At 43.3% G+C, this 18067-nt stretch overlaps 1 protein-coding gene across 1 annotated transcript in view; it reads left to right on the forward strand.

The window, feature by feature from the left end:
- The window catches only part of SEC22B (SEC22 homolog B, vesicle trafficking protein), a 9522-nt gene extending 5027 nt beyond the window's left edge, over positions 1-4495 (forward strand). The window contains exons 4-6 of the mRNA XM_019530575.1: positions 758-918; positions 1813-1959; positions 2499-4495. Of these exons, the coding sequence (XP_019386120.1) occupies positions 758-918; positions 1813-1959; positions 2499-2653 (463 nt within the window). The 3' untranslated portion in view covers positions 2654-4495. The remainder of the gene's footprint in view (positions 1-757; positions 919-1812; positions 1960-2498) is intronic.
- The last annotated feature ends 13572 nt before the right edge of the window (positions 4496-18067 follow it).

The raw sequence follows: 18067 nt of genomic DNA on the forward strand, positions 1-18067 counted from the left end.
ACTAACTCTTGCCCTCCGCCCCAACTTTGCATCCAGCTGAAGGGGTACACTCCTTAAAAAGGTTGAAGACCCCTGAACTAAGATGTTTTGAAAGACTGAACATAAACCCTTACATTTGAACCTGAGGACTCACAGTACTAGAACTTTGTCTGTATAACAGTTACCTTGAGAATCTGCATCTTGGGCTAAAATATCAATCCCAAACAAATAGCTTATCTTACCAGGGGGCACTGGAACTAGCGTGCAGCCCACTGGAATCTTTCAGGGCTTGTGCCAAGAACAGCCACCTTCCTAGGTATACACAGAATTGAGAGACATTTTACAGACTATTGGTAAGACAGCCTGGTTGAAAAGAGTCATTCCCTATTCCCCATTAAAGCCCCTTGACTTACTGCCAGGCATAAACAGTCTCAGTACCTTACAAGAGCAGGCCCTAAGCTTTCTGGTGTCAGCTGAATTTACTGTTGCTTGTCTAGGTATAAAGGCTTCCTAGATGGATGGATAGATGGAAACTATGGAATTATGTCACTTGCATAGAGGGGAAGAAGTCCAGTGTGGTGGCAACGCAGCCTGAGGTGGAAGAGAGACTTGAAGCCATCTGTATGTCAGCATACTTTTGGGTGTAGTGTGTTGATGATAAAACTAAAACTTGGTATGCCATACCCTTAAAGGTGGGAAGGCGCAAAAGATAGTGTTCCAGGTGTATAGTATAAAACCCTGAGATCCATTAACATTCTGCCTGCAACTTTTCTTCTAGCTACATCATTGAGAAGGGTGTGTGCTATCTGGTATTATGTGAAGCCACTTTCCCCAAGAAGCTTGCCTTTGCATACCTAGAGGATCTGCATTCAGAGTTTGATGAACAACATGGAAAGAAGGTGCCGACTGTCTCCAGGCCGTATTCCTTCATTGAGTTTGGTGAGGTCCTTCTCTTTGTAGTTTGTTAGCAGATATCCTTGATAGAAGCTGTTTGTTTGACTCTGTTAATGTCTCCCAGCTCAGGCCATGAAGCTTACTTTTTATTGTGTCATTTCGTTAGTGCGGCATATGGTGTTCTGTATTAGCTCAGGATAAAAAAATATGAGGGGAAGAATGGTAAATGTCCTTCAATTCAGGTTTCCACTTCTTATGGTCTTGGCTTTTTCTCTGTAATTATTTATGTTCAGCCCATTTGCTGTCTCTGTGCTGCCCTGCCACTGTGCTCCCATGAAGTGGGTATGTGGTGAGGGCTGCTAGTGCTGCCTTGACAGTCTTATTACTGTATGCTTGGAAGGGTTCTTCCCGTTTTGCATGAAAAGTGAGAAGCAAACCAAAAAAAACAGTTCATGTACTTTCAAAGGTGATGGTAAGTGTGGAGATAATGAAGTATAGCTCAGGGCTGTTTTGATTTGGCAACATTAGGGAGAGGGATACAGCTGTGAAGAATAATGGAATCACCACTCTTTAGGGCATCTGAGAATATTCTGATCCTATTGAGTTCTTGCTTTTGGGCTGAGCTCTAGCTTGCCATTTGTACATTGGCGAGAGGGAAGGGGTTTTCATAACGCAGGTGCAGACTCTTTTTGAAGCCTCTAATTCTGTGCCTGCTGCTGTGTCCTCTCAAAGGTAGGTTGCATGCATTACTTTGTAGAGCCAATCAGCAGACCTCCTTGTATCAATCAATGGATGAGTAATGAGGTTGTGAGTTTGTCTTAGGAATATGTCATGCTGTAGCTTAGAGGGTAGGAGTCTATTCAGAGTTGGATAGGCTGCTCATACTTGGCAGAAAGGAGAGGAAAAGGTTTTCATATTGATGGCTGCCTCTTGTTCCAGATACTTACATCCAAAAAACCAAGAAACTCTACATTGATAGCCGTGCCAGAAGGAACCTGGGCTCCATCAACACAGAGTTACAAGATGTGCAGAGAATTATGGTGGCGAACATTGAAGAAGTCTTACAACGAGGAGAGGCGCTCTCAGGTACAAGACATTCTTGGAATTCAAGCTCTTCTCTTGCTTTTCAGTATAGCAGACAGAAGGTGGCAGCTCGAAGGACTCTGTGATTCTTTTCCATCTGAGAAAAGAAGCAGCTGGTGGTCTCCCGGAGAAAATGAGTGCCTTGCTGGGTATTTGAGTTTGCCTGAATGTGCATTGTCATATTGCTCATCCAAATCCCAAAGAACCTGGCACTTTAGGCTACTGTCATGAGGTGACCCCTTAGGGCATGCGGCTGTCCTTGTCTTCTGAGGAGGAAAATTAAGGGTGCATGCCAGTATTCAAAAGCTGTTGATTTAAGGTGAGACTACTGTTGTCTCACCTGTTTAATTCCTCCAGCACAGTTTAGATTGCATTGTGTTGTAGGCTGCAAGTCAGGCCATTGGGAGGGGTGTTACCTAGATTTACACAGCCCCAGACCTTTCCATCTGTTCCAAAAGAATTTTATCTATAAACACAACATTTTCGGACTGCCTTATTAGTGTTAATTATGTAATTAATCTATCTTCACTCTTTCTTAACAGCTTTAGATTCCAAGGCCAACAACTTGTCCAGCTTGTCCAAGAAGTACCGTCAAGATGCAAAGTATCTGAACATGCGTTCCACCTATGCCAAGCTTGCAGCTGTAGCTGTCTTTTTTATCATGTTGATAGTCTATGTGCGATTTTGGTGGCTGTGACCTGTCACCAAAGAGGGAGAGCCTGTAGCATGGCAGGTGTATGTGTGCAGGACACTTTGTTCATGGGGGATGTGCATTAGAATCCATGCAGGACTGTCACTGTTGAGGGAGTGTCCTGAAATGATAGTTTTCACCTGAATTCTACCCCTTTCTACCCCTTTTAGTTGATCGTAACTATAGGTATAAAGTTTGTTGGGAGTACAGGCTTTTCCTCTGAGGCAGTATACACTAGGGGACTAGAGTTTGACCTTCCAGGACACAATGCTCGTTGACAGCACTGATTGGGGTGTACTGTGTTGGAGCAGTTACAAAGCAGTTTACCTCAACCAGATTGTGTTGGTAGCAGTCACTTTAGCCTACTTTTCAAAGTAGCTACAGTAGAAAATGGACTCTAATGAACATTCCTTGTGTTTGGTAATGTTTTCTTTTCTAGAATCTGGGTCTGTAGTTGCTTTCTAAAATGAGGCTCCCTTTTTGAAGGCTGATTCTGCCCTGTACATACTGTAATGGCTTTCACCCCATCAGATGAACAAATTGTTGGGTTTTCATTGTCTGACATCTTTCTTGTTACATGTGCATTGCTTTAGGAATAAATGGATGTTAAATTATGCCTTAAAACTACATTAGACAGTGAAAAGTTTCTATCACTGATTGCTACCAAATTAAACTACTAGTTTGCACTGCCTCCTTTTGCACTGCCTTGGCAGTTGTGCATAACAGTTTGTTTTAAGATGACTCAGAAGAGTTCGTGAGTTTCACATAGTGTTGGCCCAGACTTAGGGCAAACGGTTTAAATCTCTTAGTTTTCCTTCCATCTATTTGCAGAACATTTATATTATTTCTTTCCTCTCTCTCATCATGTTGGCTTTTTCCTCCTCCAGGCAAGTGTGTCTCTTCTGCCAGCATTCCATTACTTAGGAATTGTCCTACAGAAAAATCTCAGTTTGCAGTGATGTAAGAAAAGCAGAGCATTTCCTTAAATAAGCTTATTTAATTGTCCAGCTTCCATAAAGGTTTTATAGAGAATAATACAGTTTTAAAGCCAACAGCCTTTGTCAATGTCTTGTTCTTCTCCCTATTTCTTTTGTGGGGATTTAACTATAGCAGAAAAGAAGATCATTGCAGAATTACAGCATTTCTTGTAATCTTTTGTTCTGTGCCAGCCAGTATAAATAGTTCCAGTGTGATGTGATTTCTTTTTTTTGTGTGCATCAAAAATGTCATTTTACTTGTGACTGTTTTCAAGAGAGAATCAGCATATTGTGTTTCAGCATCCCCTTTTTTCTAGTAAGTTATCTATTACTGACATTACCTAGGACATGAATGCTGCAGAACAGACAGTACAAAAGAAAAGCTTCAAGGTTCATCAGCACCTGTAGAAAATATTAGCTACAGCTCTGGAAGCGTAAACTAACAGCAAGGTGTCTCCTGAGGCAAAGTAGGCAGTAGGGAACTAGTATTCCAGTTGCTTGTGAAAAGCAGCCTGATTTGACTCCTTTCTTCTCTGTGGGCAGGTAAGTAGAGTTTGTCCACATATCTACAGGGCAACCTGATCTGTGACTTTGTCTCAAATTATCTTCTAATTTCTGCATGATGTCTCTACTTGTTAATTTGTAGACAGCTGTATTTTTTTTAATTTAAAATTTGTGTCCCTTAACAGGTGAATGTACAAGTGATATTAGGTCTGTGTGTAACTTAGGTCTGGAAGGTGAGCAGATACCACATCTAGATTCTGTAACTACCTGAGAGGAGTAAAACTCTTCCACAGCATGTAGCAGCTCAGTGAGAAGTTGCCTGCTGCAGCTGTACTGTCATCAGCGAAATAAACGCTTCCAAAAGGTGTGTGTCTTTCATTATGACATTTCCTCTCTCTGTGTGCAGCATATGGAAAAGACACCTCATCCTTCCTTCTCCTGGTCCCATTTATCCTGTGTAGGAATGGGCAAAAGTTGTATACTAAAGCTTGCACTGTGTGGAACAGGCTTGCCTAAGGAAGCACATACCCTTTTCATGGTATCAAGTTTGCCTAGCACTGCCTCAGTGTTTCTTCTGCAGCTGGAAGAGATTGGCAATTGCTATCACCTATATCAAGCTCCTATCCAGAAAATGTCCAGTGTTACTGCTTGAAATTGAGCTATTGTGGATATTAAGTCTTCTGTATGTGATCAGAAGTGCATAAAGAAGAAAAGTATACACAAGTACAGATATTTTGCAAAGGTAGTTTTCTGCTTCAAGACTAACTAGAGCCGGTTGAACAAAGCCTGATGCATTTTAATTTGCTGAAGAATTTCCCTCTTAAAGAATAGATGAACTCAAGAGTTTTCCATTCAGAAATACTGTTTATAGACTTTTTCAGGTAAAAATGGAGCTTGTAAAATGAGATGCATGTCTGCGACCATATTTTCTGGAAAAACCCTTAGTTGCCACAAAAGGCCTTAAATGAAGATGCAAGAAATCCTGCAGCTGGTGATTACAGAATAATTTTCTCCCAGGGGAAGGGTTTTATTTCTTGTGGGTGGCAATTTTGGGTTGGTTCATGCCATGAATTGTGTATTTTATATCCCTTCTGATTTTATCATCCTGGCTAATTTAACTGCACATTTGCATTATCAGAAATGTTAAATCTTTTTAATTCTAAACTTCTGACCTTCGTATCTAGTGCCTTCCCACTTGATTGTGTTATCATAAAATGAATTCCAGGTCACCACTGCCCTGGTTTCAGCCTAAAACAGGTATTCTGGGAGTTGCAGATCTCACTTAAGGGATGCTGGGAATGTGTAATGCACAGAAATATCTCCTTTTCCTCAGAGCAATAGAAACTGGGGAGTGTGCAAAATATAAAGGGAGCCTCTGAGAAGAAGGCCTAGAGCTCTAGGGCTGTCTTGTTAGAGGGTCTGAGAAGAAGTTTAAGCCACAACTTGGCTGAGGGATACTTAGCTTACTTAGCTGAAATCATTACTTGTTGCTTCATTGCTGCACAGCCTCTTCAACATTACTGGTGCTGGATTAGAGCCTTATAAGACCCACTATTAATATTTTGCGGTGAAGAAAATAAGTCATGCAATTCTACTTCATGCTCTGTCCCTTGACAATTTTCTAATCCATCGCAATATTTTGCTGCTTTATCCATGATTAGACTGAAGGGAGCAGAATAGTCATTGTGGCGCTAAGTAGTAGTATAGCAGAAACTAAGGTAGTGTTGACATGTATCTAATCATAGTTCATAGTCTGCTGAGATTAAAAGGACCATTTGGTATGTGAGTTATTCAGACTTTTTGCAGCTTCAGGCATTTTGTCAAGTATACTCTCAGCCCCACTTTGAAGGGTTCCTTGCAGCCCACGAGTTAGATTTTTTTTTTTTGTGATGTGTTAGAAGGCTGCTACTTTACTGCTCTAGTCCCCATAGGCTGTGCTTATGTACTTGGCCTGTGAGACCCTTCACTCATTTATTGCCCCTTCAGCCTTCCTCTGCCTCCTCTTCCTTGTGGCACTTTCTACTTTTTAGCCAGGGGGCATGCAGGGGAAAGGAATTGAAGACAGTTTGTGGGCTGTTATACCAGTGATCTCTGGCTTAGTACAGCTGGTGCTCTGGGGTCTGAAGGCTTGGGGTATGGGTCTTGGGCCCCAGGCTTCAGATTCAGGCAGCAAAACTTGTGTCAGTGTGTGCAAGAGTTCATTGGATAGTTGTGGGAAAAGCAAGAGTTGAGGTTTGCGGAGGCAGTGCATTGCTGGTAGTGGTTAGAGCTTACCCATAACTTGAGGAAGCTTCCTTTGTTCTTTGTAAATCCCCAAAATACCTTTCATATTCTACTTCCTTCCTCCACCCCAAGCATTTGGGGAATCTCAGGTTCTCACTCATCCTTTCTGGTCACTTGTGCAGGAAATTAGCACCTGTACCTAAGAGCTTGCATGTGCTTCTAGACTTGCCAGCACAGAACCCAAATCCAGTTCCTCACCTGGGCACCTGCCAGTAGTTCTTCAGCTAATGGTTCCTGGAGCCCATGCCCCAGAAACATGACTGTGGCCAGGCATCTGGAACAGCTGCCACATACAGAAGCAGTGGCAACTTCTGGTTGCCACTGCTACAATTGCATGGCAGTAGTACCAACCATTTTCATCCCTCTCCCAAGCTGGTATGCAGTAAAGCTGCCCCAGTCCTCTTACTCTAGTTACACCACTGTTAGGCACATCTGTTTCAAGTCATTCATCTTCCTAAAGAGTCATAAAAAAGCCAGCTGACCCTGTGCTTTGGTGAGTATCAAGCCCCTGTCTTTCAGTTAACCTCCTGGAAAAACCCTTTCCCTGTACCCATAGCTCCATTTGTTCCTTTTCTCCCCCTTCCTTCCAAGTCAGTGCAGGTCACATAGCTTACAGTTGCATCAAGAGTGGAAAAGTGGAGATAAAAGAAGCTTTAGGATGGATCCAGGCACAAACAAATGACAGCACAGACCCCTGAGAAGCAGTAGTTTTCTTCACAGGACCAGACTTTCTTTCATTATGTGATCATCTTGAACAGTTCTGAATACATTTTGAGATCATTCAGCTTGTATGTTACTTATTCTTCCTTTATATAACAATGCTGGAGCTGTCCTCTGCTGCACAACACATGCAGGAGAGGTGATAAATGAGCCTCTTTTAACTCATGCTACCAAGAACAATGTACAGCTGTAGCTGTATAATCATTTTGACAAAAAAATTCACTCTACTCAACAACTAATTTGAGGACTGAATTATCCCTTTCAAAAATGCCACATTCGTCCAGTTTTAGTTTATATTCCATCTGCTTCTTTCATCCTACAGAGCATGAGGCTGTTGTCTTTAAGCAGATGTCTGCACAGCGTTGCAGTGCTTTGGTTCTGCTTTGAAGAGTCCAGCTCCTCATTCTCACCACATCTGCATCCTACATGAGCAGCTAGAAGAAGGAGGGAGGGACTACTTGTAAAAACACACTAAGCAAGTTGTGGCCAGACTTTCTTTGGTCTTTTTTAGCTTCTAAAGGTAGGAGAAGTCTCCACAAGTCACCTCAATAAACATAAGGTACTAGTTTCCCAAGATCTAGATACAACTTGTTCAGAAACAGTCAGATGCGACTCATCTAGTTACTATACACGTGTAAGTGGTAAAGCCTGATTAAGGTAATCTGTGTCACAGTGAGCATAGAACACTCAGACATTTGCCTAAAGGGCAGGGTAAGCCATGGAAACTGCTTGGTGTAAATCAAATGCAGTCACCCTTATTGAAAGACATGCAAAGCCTCAGTGCTTCCTGGTCCTGAAAGCAGAACCTCTCTAATTGCTTTGGCAATGAGCAGGGGGAAATCAGGGCAGTGGTGTTGTTTCTTTTCTAAATAACTCTTACTTAGCAGCCATGGGAATGCATGAGGCCCTGCTGAAGCAGAACCACAGTATCTAAGATGCATTTCTGAACCTCCACATACAATTGCTGGGCAAGTTGCAGGCTGCCAGACTTGAAGTCCATTGGTCTCATCCAGAATCCTTTGTTTATCTCTTGCGTGGAGACAAACAGCTGTAACGGATTATAGCTTATTTAGTGCTGAGTTTATTTTGCTTGCGTGCATACAAGAAGCCAAGAACTTTGTCATGGGGAAATTAACTTGCCTGTGGCCAGTTAGCTGTGCTGCTCCAGCAGGGGGCAGTGTGAGGATAGCAATGAACACCAATGTTGCTTTCACTGCACCAAACCATTTCCTGTGTGCAGGGAAGGATATGACTGATGTTGCACTGAAATCTGTCTGGTTTTCAGGCACGCAGGGAGGTAGCTGGTTGTGCTTGGAGGGATCCTAAACAAGCTAAGAAGCTTTCACATACTGGAGAACTTATTTGTCTGTCCTACTGACATCCCCCAGGGTGATGAAATCTGGTTCCTGGAAAGGGCCTGTAGATGCATCTCTTCAAACAAATAAACTTTTCTGAAGTGAGATTCATGCTCTTAAGGATTATTTATTCTTCATTCAGTACACCAGAGCAAGTGTCTCTCAGACTGAGGGGAGGAGGAGGGACCATTATCACTTCATCCTCCTGCATGATGTAGGATAGGGCCATCCAGCTGGCAGTCTGGAGGCTGCATCTAGCCAGCAAGGAGTTAATGTGCAGCCTAGGGGTTCCTGCCTAGCTGTCGCTCCCCCAAATTGCTCCTGATGCTGCTTGAGAGGCTGGGGTTTCTGAGGGCAGCATGGCGGGAGGGAGCCTGCTACTAGTGCCGTGGCAACAGCGGTGATGTGGGGGTGCTGTGTAGCAGCGGGGGCCCTGGGAAGCCCACATGGCATGTAGTCTGGGGCCTGTGACCAGTGGACAGCCCAGATGTAGGTCACAGAATTTCAGTCATTGCAGTGATCCTCCTACATACATACCAACATTCAGTGATGTTTCATACAACATGCAACATACAGTGGTACAATCAGAGTATTTCTTCTGCAAAGAGGGAAAAAAAATAATTGAAAGACCTTGTGATAGAAAATTTACCCCCTGCCATTTGGGTATCTTTCCAGGAGTTGATTACTTTCACTGAAATTAAAAAAAAAATAAAAATCTGCATTATAGTACTTGTGTTAGGTGTTGTCCATCTTCCAAACACTGGGCCTTGGTTTAGCTTTATCTGCTGAACTGGTGAGTCCTGATCTAGTAGGAGTTAATCTCCCATGGAGGAAGTCAGTTGGTCTCTTACCCTTCTCTGATCAGCCAAGCAGAGCTGCTTTATTCTGACTAAGACATGTTCTCTATAGACCAGCATTTTTCAACCCAAGGGTCTTGATCAAAAAGTGGGTTACAAGAATATATGAAAGGGTCGCAAACAAACTTTAGAAATGGTTTTTCTGTTAAAGGAGAAAAATGTGGGAAACCATGGCTTTTCCCTTGCAGGCTGGCACAGTTTCAGCCTGTGAGGGGCGGGGGGCAGCGGGTTAGGAATGAAGGGCACTGGGTCAGGACTGGCCATCGATGTTTACAAATGGGTCCTGGTACAAAAAAGGTTGAGAACCACTGCTCTAGACCATGTCTTCAGAGTTGTTTTTAAGTACTGACACCAGAACTGGACACAGGATTCCAGCAGTGGTCTTAGTGGTGCTGTGTTCAGAAGTACTGTCACCTCTGAATTCTAGTTGATACCACCCTGTTCATGTATCTCAGGACTGTATTAACCACTTTCTTGCCATAGCCTAACACTGGGAGACCATGTGTTGATTAAGCAGCAGGACACCTAAATTCTTTCTAGTCATTGCCTTCCTTTATCCTGCAACAATCCTCCTTTATTTGTTCTGAATAAATAACTTAGTGGTTTTAGGCTGTATTAAGATGCATGTAGTTTGATTGTGCCTAATGAACCATGTCATTCCCTTCAGTCTATAGGAGACATTTGTCTTCACCATTCACCACCTCGCCCATTTGTCTTATGCAAACTTTACCAGCAGTGAAATAATTTTTTTTGTCTGGTTCATTGATTAAATTAAATATTGGTCTGAGAACCACTCCCTGCAGGGCTCCACTAGAAACGTACCTATTCAATAAAGATTCTCCATTAACAATTATGCTTTAAGATGTACTGGCGAACCACATGCTAACTTCATTTTTGTAGAGAACATGCAATCTCTGGATTGCATTAAAACTTTTGGCTTACAGGTAAACCCCTATAATGTATTTCAGAAGAAAAGTATTTTTGTAGGAAGTAACCCCTATCAGTAGCAAGTCTCAGTCTCTCATTTCTCAGGCTCTGCTTCCAGGACAAGGTAAGACGAGCATCAGATCTGCTTTATGAAGCAGCCATATGAGGTGAGTTGCTCCTTCCAGACCTGCTCCCATGAGTTTATTAGGCTGTCCCTGAAATGCTGACCTTCTGGTAGTTTTATGTGGCAGCACTTGCCACTTAACCCTCCACCAGACTAGTAGGGGCATTGTGCCATGAATGAGTGGAGTGAACCTCTTTCCTTGCTGCTTTCTGTTCCCAGCCATGTCAGGAGCCTCTCACCAGCAATCTCCACTGTCCCAGGACAGCTACTACCATTGAAAATTCTAGGCTGCTTCTGTCCTTTTTTTCTTCTCAGCCTTTAGCTGCCACCCACATCTTCCTTTCCACTTGACTGTTCTTATGTTCAGGTCAAACTAGTTGCTGCTCCACCCCCTGCCAAGCTGCTTTGTCACCTCTGCAGCGTATTTCAGCACAGAAGCAGTGTGGTGGCCTGCACTCTTATGCACCTCCTCGTAGACAGTTTTGTTGGCTGAGATTTTGGTTCAGGAAGCTGCTTACACTGAAATAGGAAAGAACTGAAGAGAAAGCAAAGATGAGGAAGTGGAAGCTCATACCAACCACAAAAGGCACCCTGTCCTTTTGTCACCCTCAGCTGCTTGCCTGGTTTAGAACAGTTGTGACCGAGTGCCGAAAAGCTGCAGCTTGTTAACGGGTCAGCAGAAAGAGTTGCTTTTGGCAGCTCCTGCAGCTGTGGAGCCAGACACCCTATATACTTGTAAGTCTAAAGATCAAAATAAATCTCCTTGGAATGTCTACTGGTTTGGAAGCCTAGGCTGCTACCTGCCCTTTTCTGGGTGCCCAGTTCCCCCAGCTCAGCTATCAACCCTTCCAACTTCCTCTGTCAGTGTGCAGCTGTGCCTGGTCATTACAAAACCTGCAGTATGCTGAGTATTTTAAGGTGGAGGAGTGTCAAATCTAGTCAGTTGAATATCAGACATGCAGGATGTGCTCTGCTGATTGCACTAGCTACAAAGGCTGCAAAATATAATAAGAAATGCTTCCAGTTTGGGAATGTACTTAAAACTGCTGCAAATTTTAGGTCTAGTTTCCCCCTAGACTACTCTGGGCATTGAATCAAATCAGACTGGTCATTATTGCTAGATGGCTTCTAGCAGTAGCATAACTAGTGTTAGTTGGCTGGGGCACCAGCCCATTTAAAGAAGGTTCAGGAGTTGAAGCCACAGCTGCTGCCAGCCAGCCCAGTTGCCACAGCTTCCCAGGGTACAGAACCAGGTTGCAACACCGCTGGATCCTCAGCACAGGTATATCTTCAGGAGCTTTTTCCAAGGTAGGAATTTGGCAAGAGTTCATTAGCTGCCTGGGCCAGGTACCAGGAAAGCCACAACAGAAGGTGTTGGAAAAGATGGGCAGAGCTTGGATGTTGACACTTGTAGAAAAGAAGGCAGGTTTAATTTTTAAATTACTTGGATTTTGGCGAGTAGGCAGATCCATGCTGTATTTGCATGCTTTCAATCAATGCACCATTATGTGCCTAGGCTGCAGGAAGAGGTGCCCTTTGCTAGCATCTGGAAAACTAAACAAAGACGGCAAACAGGCAGAGCTGGTTCACGGATGCTGATAAACCTGCTGTAGGTGGGGTGCCCACAGGCAGAGATGGTAGTGTGCATGTTTGCTTCTGGCAGTCTTCTAGACCAGAAAGAACAAATACGCACTCACAGTCTGAGCCCCATAGGCTGGCACTGCCTTACCCACAGTCCTGGCCAAGACACAAGGCAACAGGAAGTAGGAGATACTGGGGTTAGTTTTTGGTGGGAAAGGAAAGCTCTTTTTTTTTTTCCTGGATGCTGCTTCTCTCCTATCCTGTCCTGACAAAGCCAGCTTTCACTGCCTGTTCTTTGCTTGGTTCAACAGCTACAGGCAGTTTCAAGAGTCTGCCAGTCCCTGCTGTTGTCATTAGCTAAATGCTGCTTTCCATTTAGTCCCACATTTGAATGACAGGCAAGTATCTGAGTGAGTCTGTGGGGCAGAGGAGGGTGTTGGGTCCTATTTCTCCTTGAATCAGTTCTGTCAGCAGAGAAGTAAGGGAAAGCAGATGCGTGGGAAGAGGGATATGTAAATGGGAGTCATTTCAGGGAGAGCACTGCAGATAAAGAGGGCAGCAGTGTCCTATCTACACAGAAAAGGCAGAGGCTCACATGCACGTGAGGCCAGGGCAGCTCAGATAGCAGTGGGGTAATTCCTAGCTGGAGCTGAACTCAGAATTTCCCTTTCAACCTTTTGAAATTTGAGTTCCAAATCAAAACAAAACCAAGTAGTTTTGAAACTTCCCATGGGATGGAATTTCTGGATATCTTAATTTCAGAATTTGATTTTAGGATTTATGTCACAGTAACTTGGTTCACTGGAACCCATGTAAAGGGTGGTTATAAAGAGGATGGTGACAGACTGTTCTCTGGGGCTACAGTGGACAGGACAAGGAACAGTGTTCTTAAGTTGCAACAGGGGAAATTTTAGGTTAGCTGTTCTGACTCTGACAGTGGTGAACCACTAGAACAGACCACCTAGAGAAGTTGTGTAATCTCCATCTCTTTGGAAATTTAGGAGCAGACTAGACAATCACTTGGTGGGGATGGTTGAGGAAGGAATGTCCTACCATGAAAAAGGATTGAACTAAATGACCTCTCAGGCTCATTTCCAGCTTTATCTTTCTCTGAATTTGTACTTTATAGTATGTTTCATACCATATAAATAGGTATGGTACATAATACCTACTACAGACAAGTCATACTGACAGTCATTTGAAATACAGTTTTCCTTTATTTTGTTATCATTAAGGGAAGCTGCTACTCAGTCCAGATTGAAGCATCTTGTCATTTCTAGATCAGCATCTCTCCTGTTGTATCATAATTAAATGTTTTGTTTCTCAACTAATGAGAGTTGGATCAGGCTCTCAATGATCTGACCATCCAAGTTGGATGTGCTTGTTACAGCAGTGTAAAGGCCACAGCAAGCACTGCTATGTCCAGGTGCAATTTGCAAACTTCAGTCTTTTTTTGATAGAGGAGATTTCTTTTTTTAAATGATCACAAATTGCATGTCTCCCATTCAAACTGTCTGCTCTAATTACAAAAATAAAGGGGGAAGAAGAATGAACATTGCAACAAGAGGAAGTTGTACTTAGTAGCATCCTGCATGTCAGGCTCCTAAAATGCTTTACAAATATTAAACCTAATCAACAGTTTCTTAAAATTGCTTCCTAAAGTATTCTTATTTTTTTTATATTTGAACATTTAGCAAATTAATATTATATCAGCAATGATGAGTGTGCATATGCATACCTAAACCAATCCAAACGAACATCACATATTCAGTGAACAGTTATAATCTCAGAAAATGTAAAGCTCGACTAGCTCAGAGCCCTAGAGTTTAGTTTCTATGGTTTGTTTGGTCTTTTGCTTCCACTGGCAGGTCAAAGAGACCAGTTCTGCTAGAAATAGATGTCCTTCAGAGCTGTGAGAAAGAAATTACATGTCTTGACATGCTAGAAATTCAAACTCTTTCCCTGTTAAAGCAATTTTTGCCATAAATTGCTTCATAATTGGTGAAGCAACCCATTTGGAGCATTCTGATGTGAGAAACAGCATAAGCACAGCATCATGGTAATGTTGATTTGTCAGTTCCCTGTGTAGGGGGAGAGAGAAAGAGTCTGTATGATTGACAGGATTCACTGGTGCTCGACTGGATTTATAAAGAACTGCTCCAGTTGCCAGTGGCCCCCCAAGGACAGGATAGGGTAGCAGGGCCAATGGCCACACTCCTGGGTGGAAAAAGGGAATGATCTCTGGGCTTTTTGTCATCATTCACTTAGTTTTTAAAGACATGGCACATTTTCTCAAAGCCAGACCTCCCTATCTGTCCTGTGAAATGGTGCGTATTACAGTTCTGTCTGGCTTGCTGTGTGACATATTGGGATGACTTGTCCTGTACTCATCCAGCTGCTGAGGGTTGAAACCTAAGCTCTGTTTGGCAGAGCCTGTTTCATGTTGGATGTCTATTTTTTGGGGGGGCTTTTCAGTGTTTATATTGACAGTTTTGTATTATTATTACTGAAATGACCTTTAGCAAATGAGGACGTCTATTTTCTGCTGCCTAAAATGAAGATTCTTCAAATGACAGGGTATTCAACTTCTGTGGCTACAGCCTGGCAGCTGTCCAAAGGCATCTGACTTCAGAGAAACAACCAAAAAAAATTGCTACCAACTTGTCGCTGACTGAGTCAGTGCTGCTTTTACAGTAACCCACTGGGGGAGCTGCACTTGGAGCAAAGCCCTGCTCTGAGCAACAGCTAGAAGATGGGGCTGTGCAAGGAGTAGGGAGAACCATCCCGCCTCCCCCAGTAGAAGGGACCTTGCCCCTAAATCCATTTCTAACAGCCACAACTGGGTTGCTCACTCAGCTGTCAGCACTTAGCCCTCACTCAGAGTGGTACCTTACAGTGCAAGGCTTGTCTATGCTGGTTGCCAAGCAGTCCTGACCAGAGGGGGACTCCAGTCACTTTTCTTTCATTGCCAGCTCCTCTTAAGGGGAAAAAAAAAAGTTGTTTTTCCTCCCTAAGCTGCTCTGAAGGCATTTCCCAGTCAGCCTATGACTCAAGTAGCCTAAATGCAAATAGAACTTTAGCAACAACATGAATAATACCTCTAGTCTTATTTTTAGTGGTAAACTAAGTTGACACATCTTCTTTGGCCAGTCCCTTGCCAGTCTGTCAGAGACTGCCCTTTTCTGCCAGGCATAGATCTTTCTCAGCCAGACCCTTTGCAGTCTAGCATTTCTGATGGTAAAAGCTTGAAAGTACCTTTTGTATCAGGCATGCTGATAGAGGTGCAGTAGTACAACATCTGGTCAGCTGTATCAATGGAGCCAACAAGCCGTCATGGTTTCTAATATCTGTGTAATAGTGTGCCTACTCATTAAGTATTGTTCCCTATATTTTCCCCATCTCTATATTTGGAGAAATCCAGGCCAACAGGTACAGAAATGGATAAGTGTGGAAATATCAGGAGCTTTACCTAGAAAAAGCGCAGACTTTTCTGTCACTTGTACGTTGTCAGCAATGGAAGGCTTGCTCTCATAACCACAAGTACATGTGTGCTCACTACCTGTGTATCTCGGCCAAAGACAGGTTTAAGATTGCTGTAGTTTGGTGGGCTGGTGAATAGGCTGTGGCTGGAGGTGTTAGACTGAGGCAAGCTTAGTCTTCCACATTAATTGAGGCATTAAGTGGTTCAACAAATTACATAAAATCAACCAGAATGCATAGGCTGAACATAGATTCCCCAAACTGTTATATCAATGTATGCCTGACAAGGATCAGAATGACCTCCAGTCATTTCCCATCTATGAACTTTCCTACACCTCAGATGAGATCAGTTGAGACCCAGAAGAACAATGGGTGCGCATCCTGGATTTTCACTTTTATATTAGTAATAAATAAGTTCTCTCTCCTCTATACTGAGAGACTTTTTTTTTGGCAACAAATCCCAAGTAGAGTAATTAAACATACCTGTGCTTGGATGTCGGAGTCTACTGCTCAGTCAAAATTGTCTTGAGTTTTCTCTTTGATGCCAAGGTTTCTGTGTTGGGGAGATCAAGGGCTCACCCTGTGGCTACCTGCAAGAACTTAAACTCTAGGCCTAACTGGAATAAGAAGAGCCATCAGTTCTGCTTTCTTTTGAGCTTAAGAGGAAGCTGAACTGAAACAGTTCTGGCAGCAGTCTTATGACACATAAAGAGAGGAAGCCACACTAACAGAGATCAAGGTTTCCAGGGCTACAACTGTTTCATCCCAGCAATTGTACTGATGCTTCTTAGGGGATGGATCTAAGGGGTTTGTGTAGGGTGGAGGTGTAGGGATTTGTTCCCTTGTATTTGGATCAAGTGAAGCAGCTTCAGATCCGAAAACTGGTTCCTGCCTAGGCGCAACCCTTGTACGACTCTGAGACCCTCCCTTCCTTTCTGCCACTGAAATGTAGTTCACCTTCAGCTGTGGATGAGACAAGTGTCCATTTTCCTTTAAAGCCACCCCTGCTCCTCTAGGCTGGGGACAGACATTACACAGAAACCGGTTTAAGTGATCAGAAACTGGTTTAAACCTGTAACAGAACATAAGATCAGTGCACGTCAACTAGTTTCAAAATGGCTGAAACTGGTTTAAGATAAACCTGGCTGAATGTTGTATCAGACTTAACTGATTTGGGCCAAATTGGTTTATGCAATGTCTGTTCCAGTTTAAATTAAACCAGTGTCTTCCAGGTTTAAATTAAATAAGAGTCCCCCAGCATCCCAGATGCTTTGCAGCCCTGGGCTGTGCTGTCTGCTCCAGAGAACAGGGCTGGCTCTGCCCCTCTGCTCCTTAGCCAAAACTCCAGCAGAGACTGCAGTCAGAGCATTGCTTCCCCCTATCCCCCACCTCACTTCTCACTGCTCAAGCAAGGATTCCCCCCTCCCTCCTATCTCCCACAGCAGTACAATTCTCTTTTCCAAATAGAAGCAGGTGCTTTTGCCATCTATTCCTTCTCTTCTTCCCCCAGAAGAAATGCTGAGAAAGGAAGAAGGCAAAGTGCTTTATAATTTATTTTTTTTTGCAAGAGATCAGGAGTGGAGACCAGAGTGCGCTGTTAACAGCTTCTCACTCAAAGGTTCAAGGTTCTTTAGCACCTTCAATTTGATCCACATTTCTAGTAGCTTACCCTTTGGGGAGGAGAAAATAAGATTTCCTGCTCAGGCAGGGAGCACTAAGCCCTGTAGGGAAATGACCTAGACCCACCACTGTTCTCCTGGGTGTTGATCCACACTCGCTCTTTGGCCAGGATCTGCCCCTCCCAGTTATCTAGTTGTGGCTCACAGCAGGAAAGAGGAAAGACATGAGGACTCAGGCCTTCTTGTACTTCAGCATGGGGCTCAGTTACACTGGGTGGTTTTATATTGTAGACTGTCATCTCATAGTCTTTGTGCTTAGATTCATACAGTTGTTTAAGAATATTCCTTCAGTGACTACACCTTCCAACCAAACTCATCTGCAACCACTGATCTGGAAGAAGAGTAAAGTTCTGCAGGTTCAAGTCAGGATGTGATTTGTGGCCTCAGAGACCAGAGCCTGGGGGTCAGTTAAAAAGCAATTGATGAGCTGGTTCATTCATTTTTCCCTCTTTTTCACAATAGGCTTTGCAGCTGTACTAGGAATTTCCATGGGCTTCTTAACTCCTTCTGAAGCTACTGAAATGATTCTTCCCCTCACTGACATCCCTTGAATATGTGTTCTCTTCGAAGCCTAGGCTGTGTGCCTTGCCACAGTTAACTGTTGCATTATATTTACTTGGCAGACAGCCTCTATTCTGTCTCATCTCTCGTGGCTGTTCAGGTAGAGCTTGGTAACAGTGAATTACATTTCAGTTTATTGTATGCACCTGCATTTCTCAGGTGTACTACTCTTCCTAATAAATAAATACTGATAGGAGGACAAGGATGCTTCTCTTATTCATTCTTCCAGTCTGAGCATTACTGAAAATCACTGGAACTTAACATAAAGATGTGTAGCACCTTTGTACACTTAAAGGCTGCTGGGCTGAGTAATTTGGCTTTTTTATCTGGCTCTGGAGTGTAGGTCATAAGACAGGTGAAGAGCAGTAAAAA

This window comes from Crocodylus porosus, unplaced genomic scaffold (assembly GCF_001723895.1).
Source record: "Crocodylus porosus isolate Cpor-Errol unplaced genomic scaffold, CroPor_comp1, whole genome shotgun sequence".
Taxonomy (NCBI): domain Eukaryota; kingdom Metazoa; phylum Chordata; order Crocodylia; family Crocodylidae; genus Crocodylus; species Crocodylus porosus.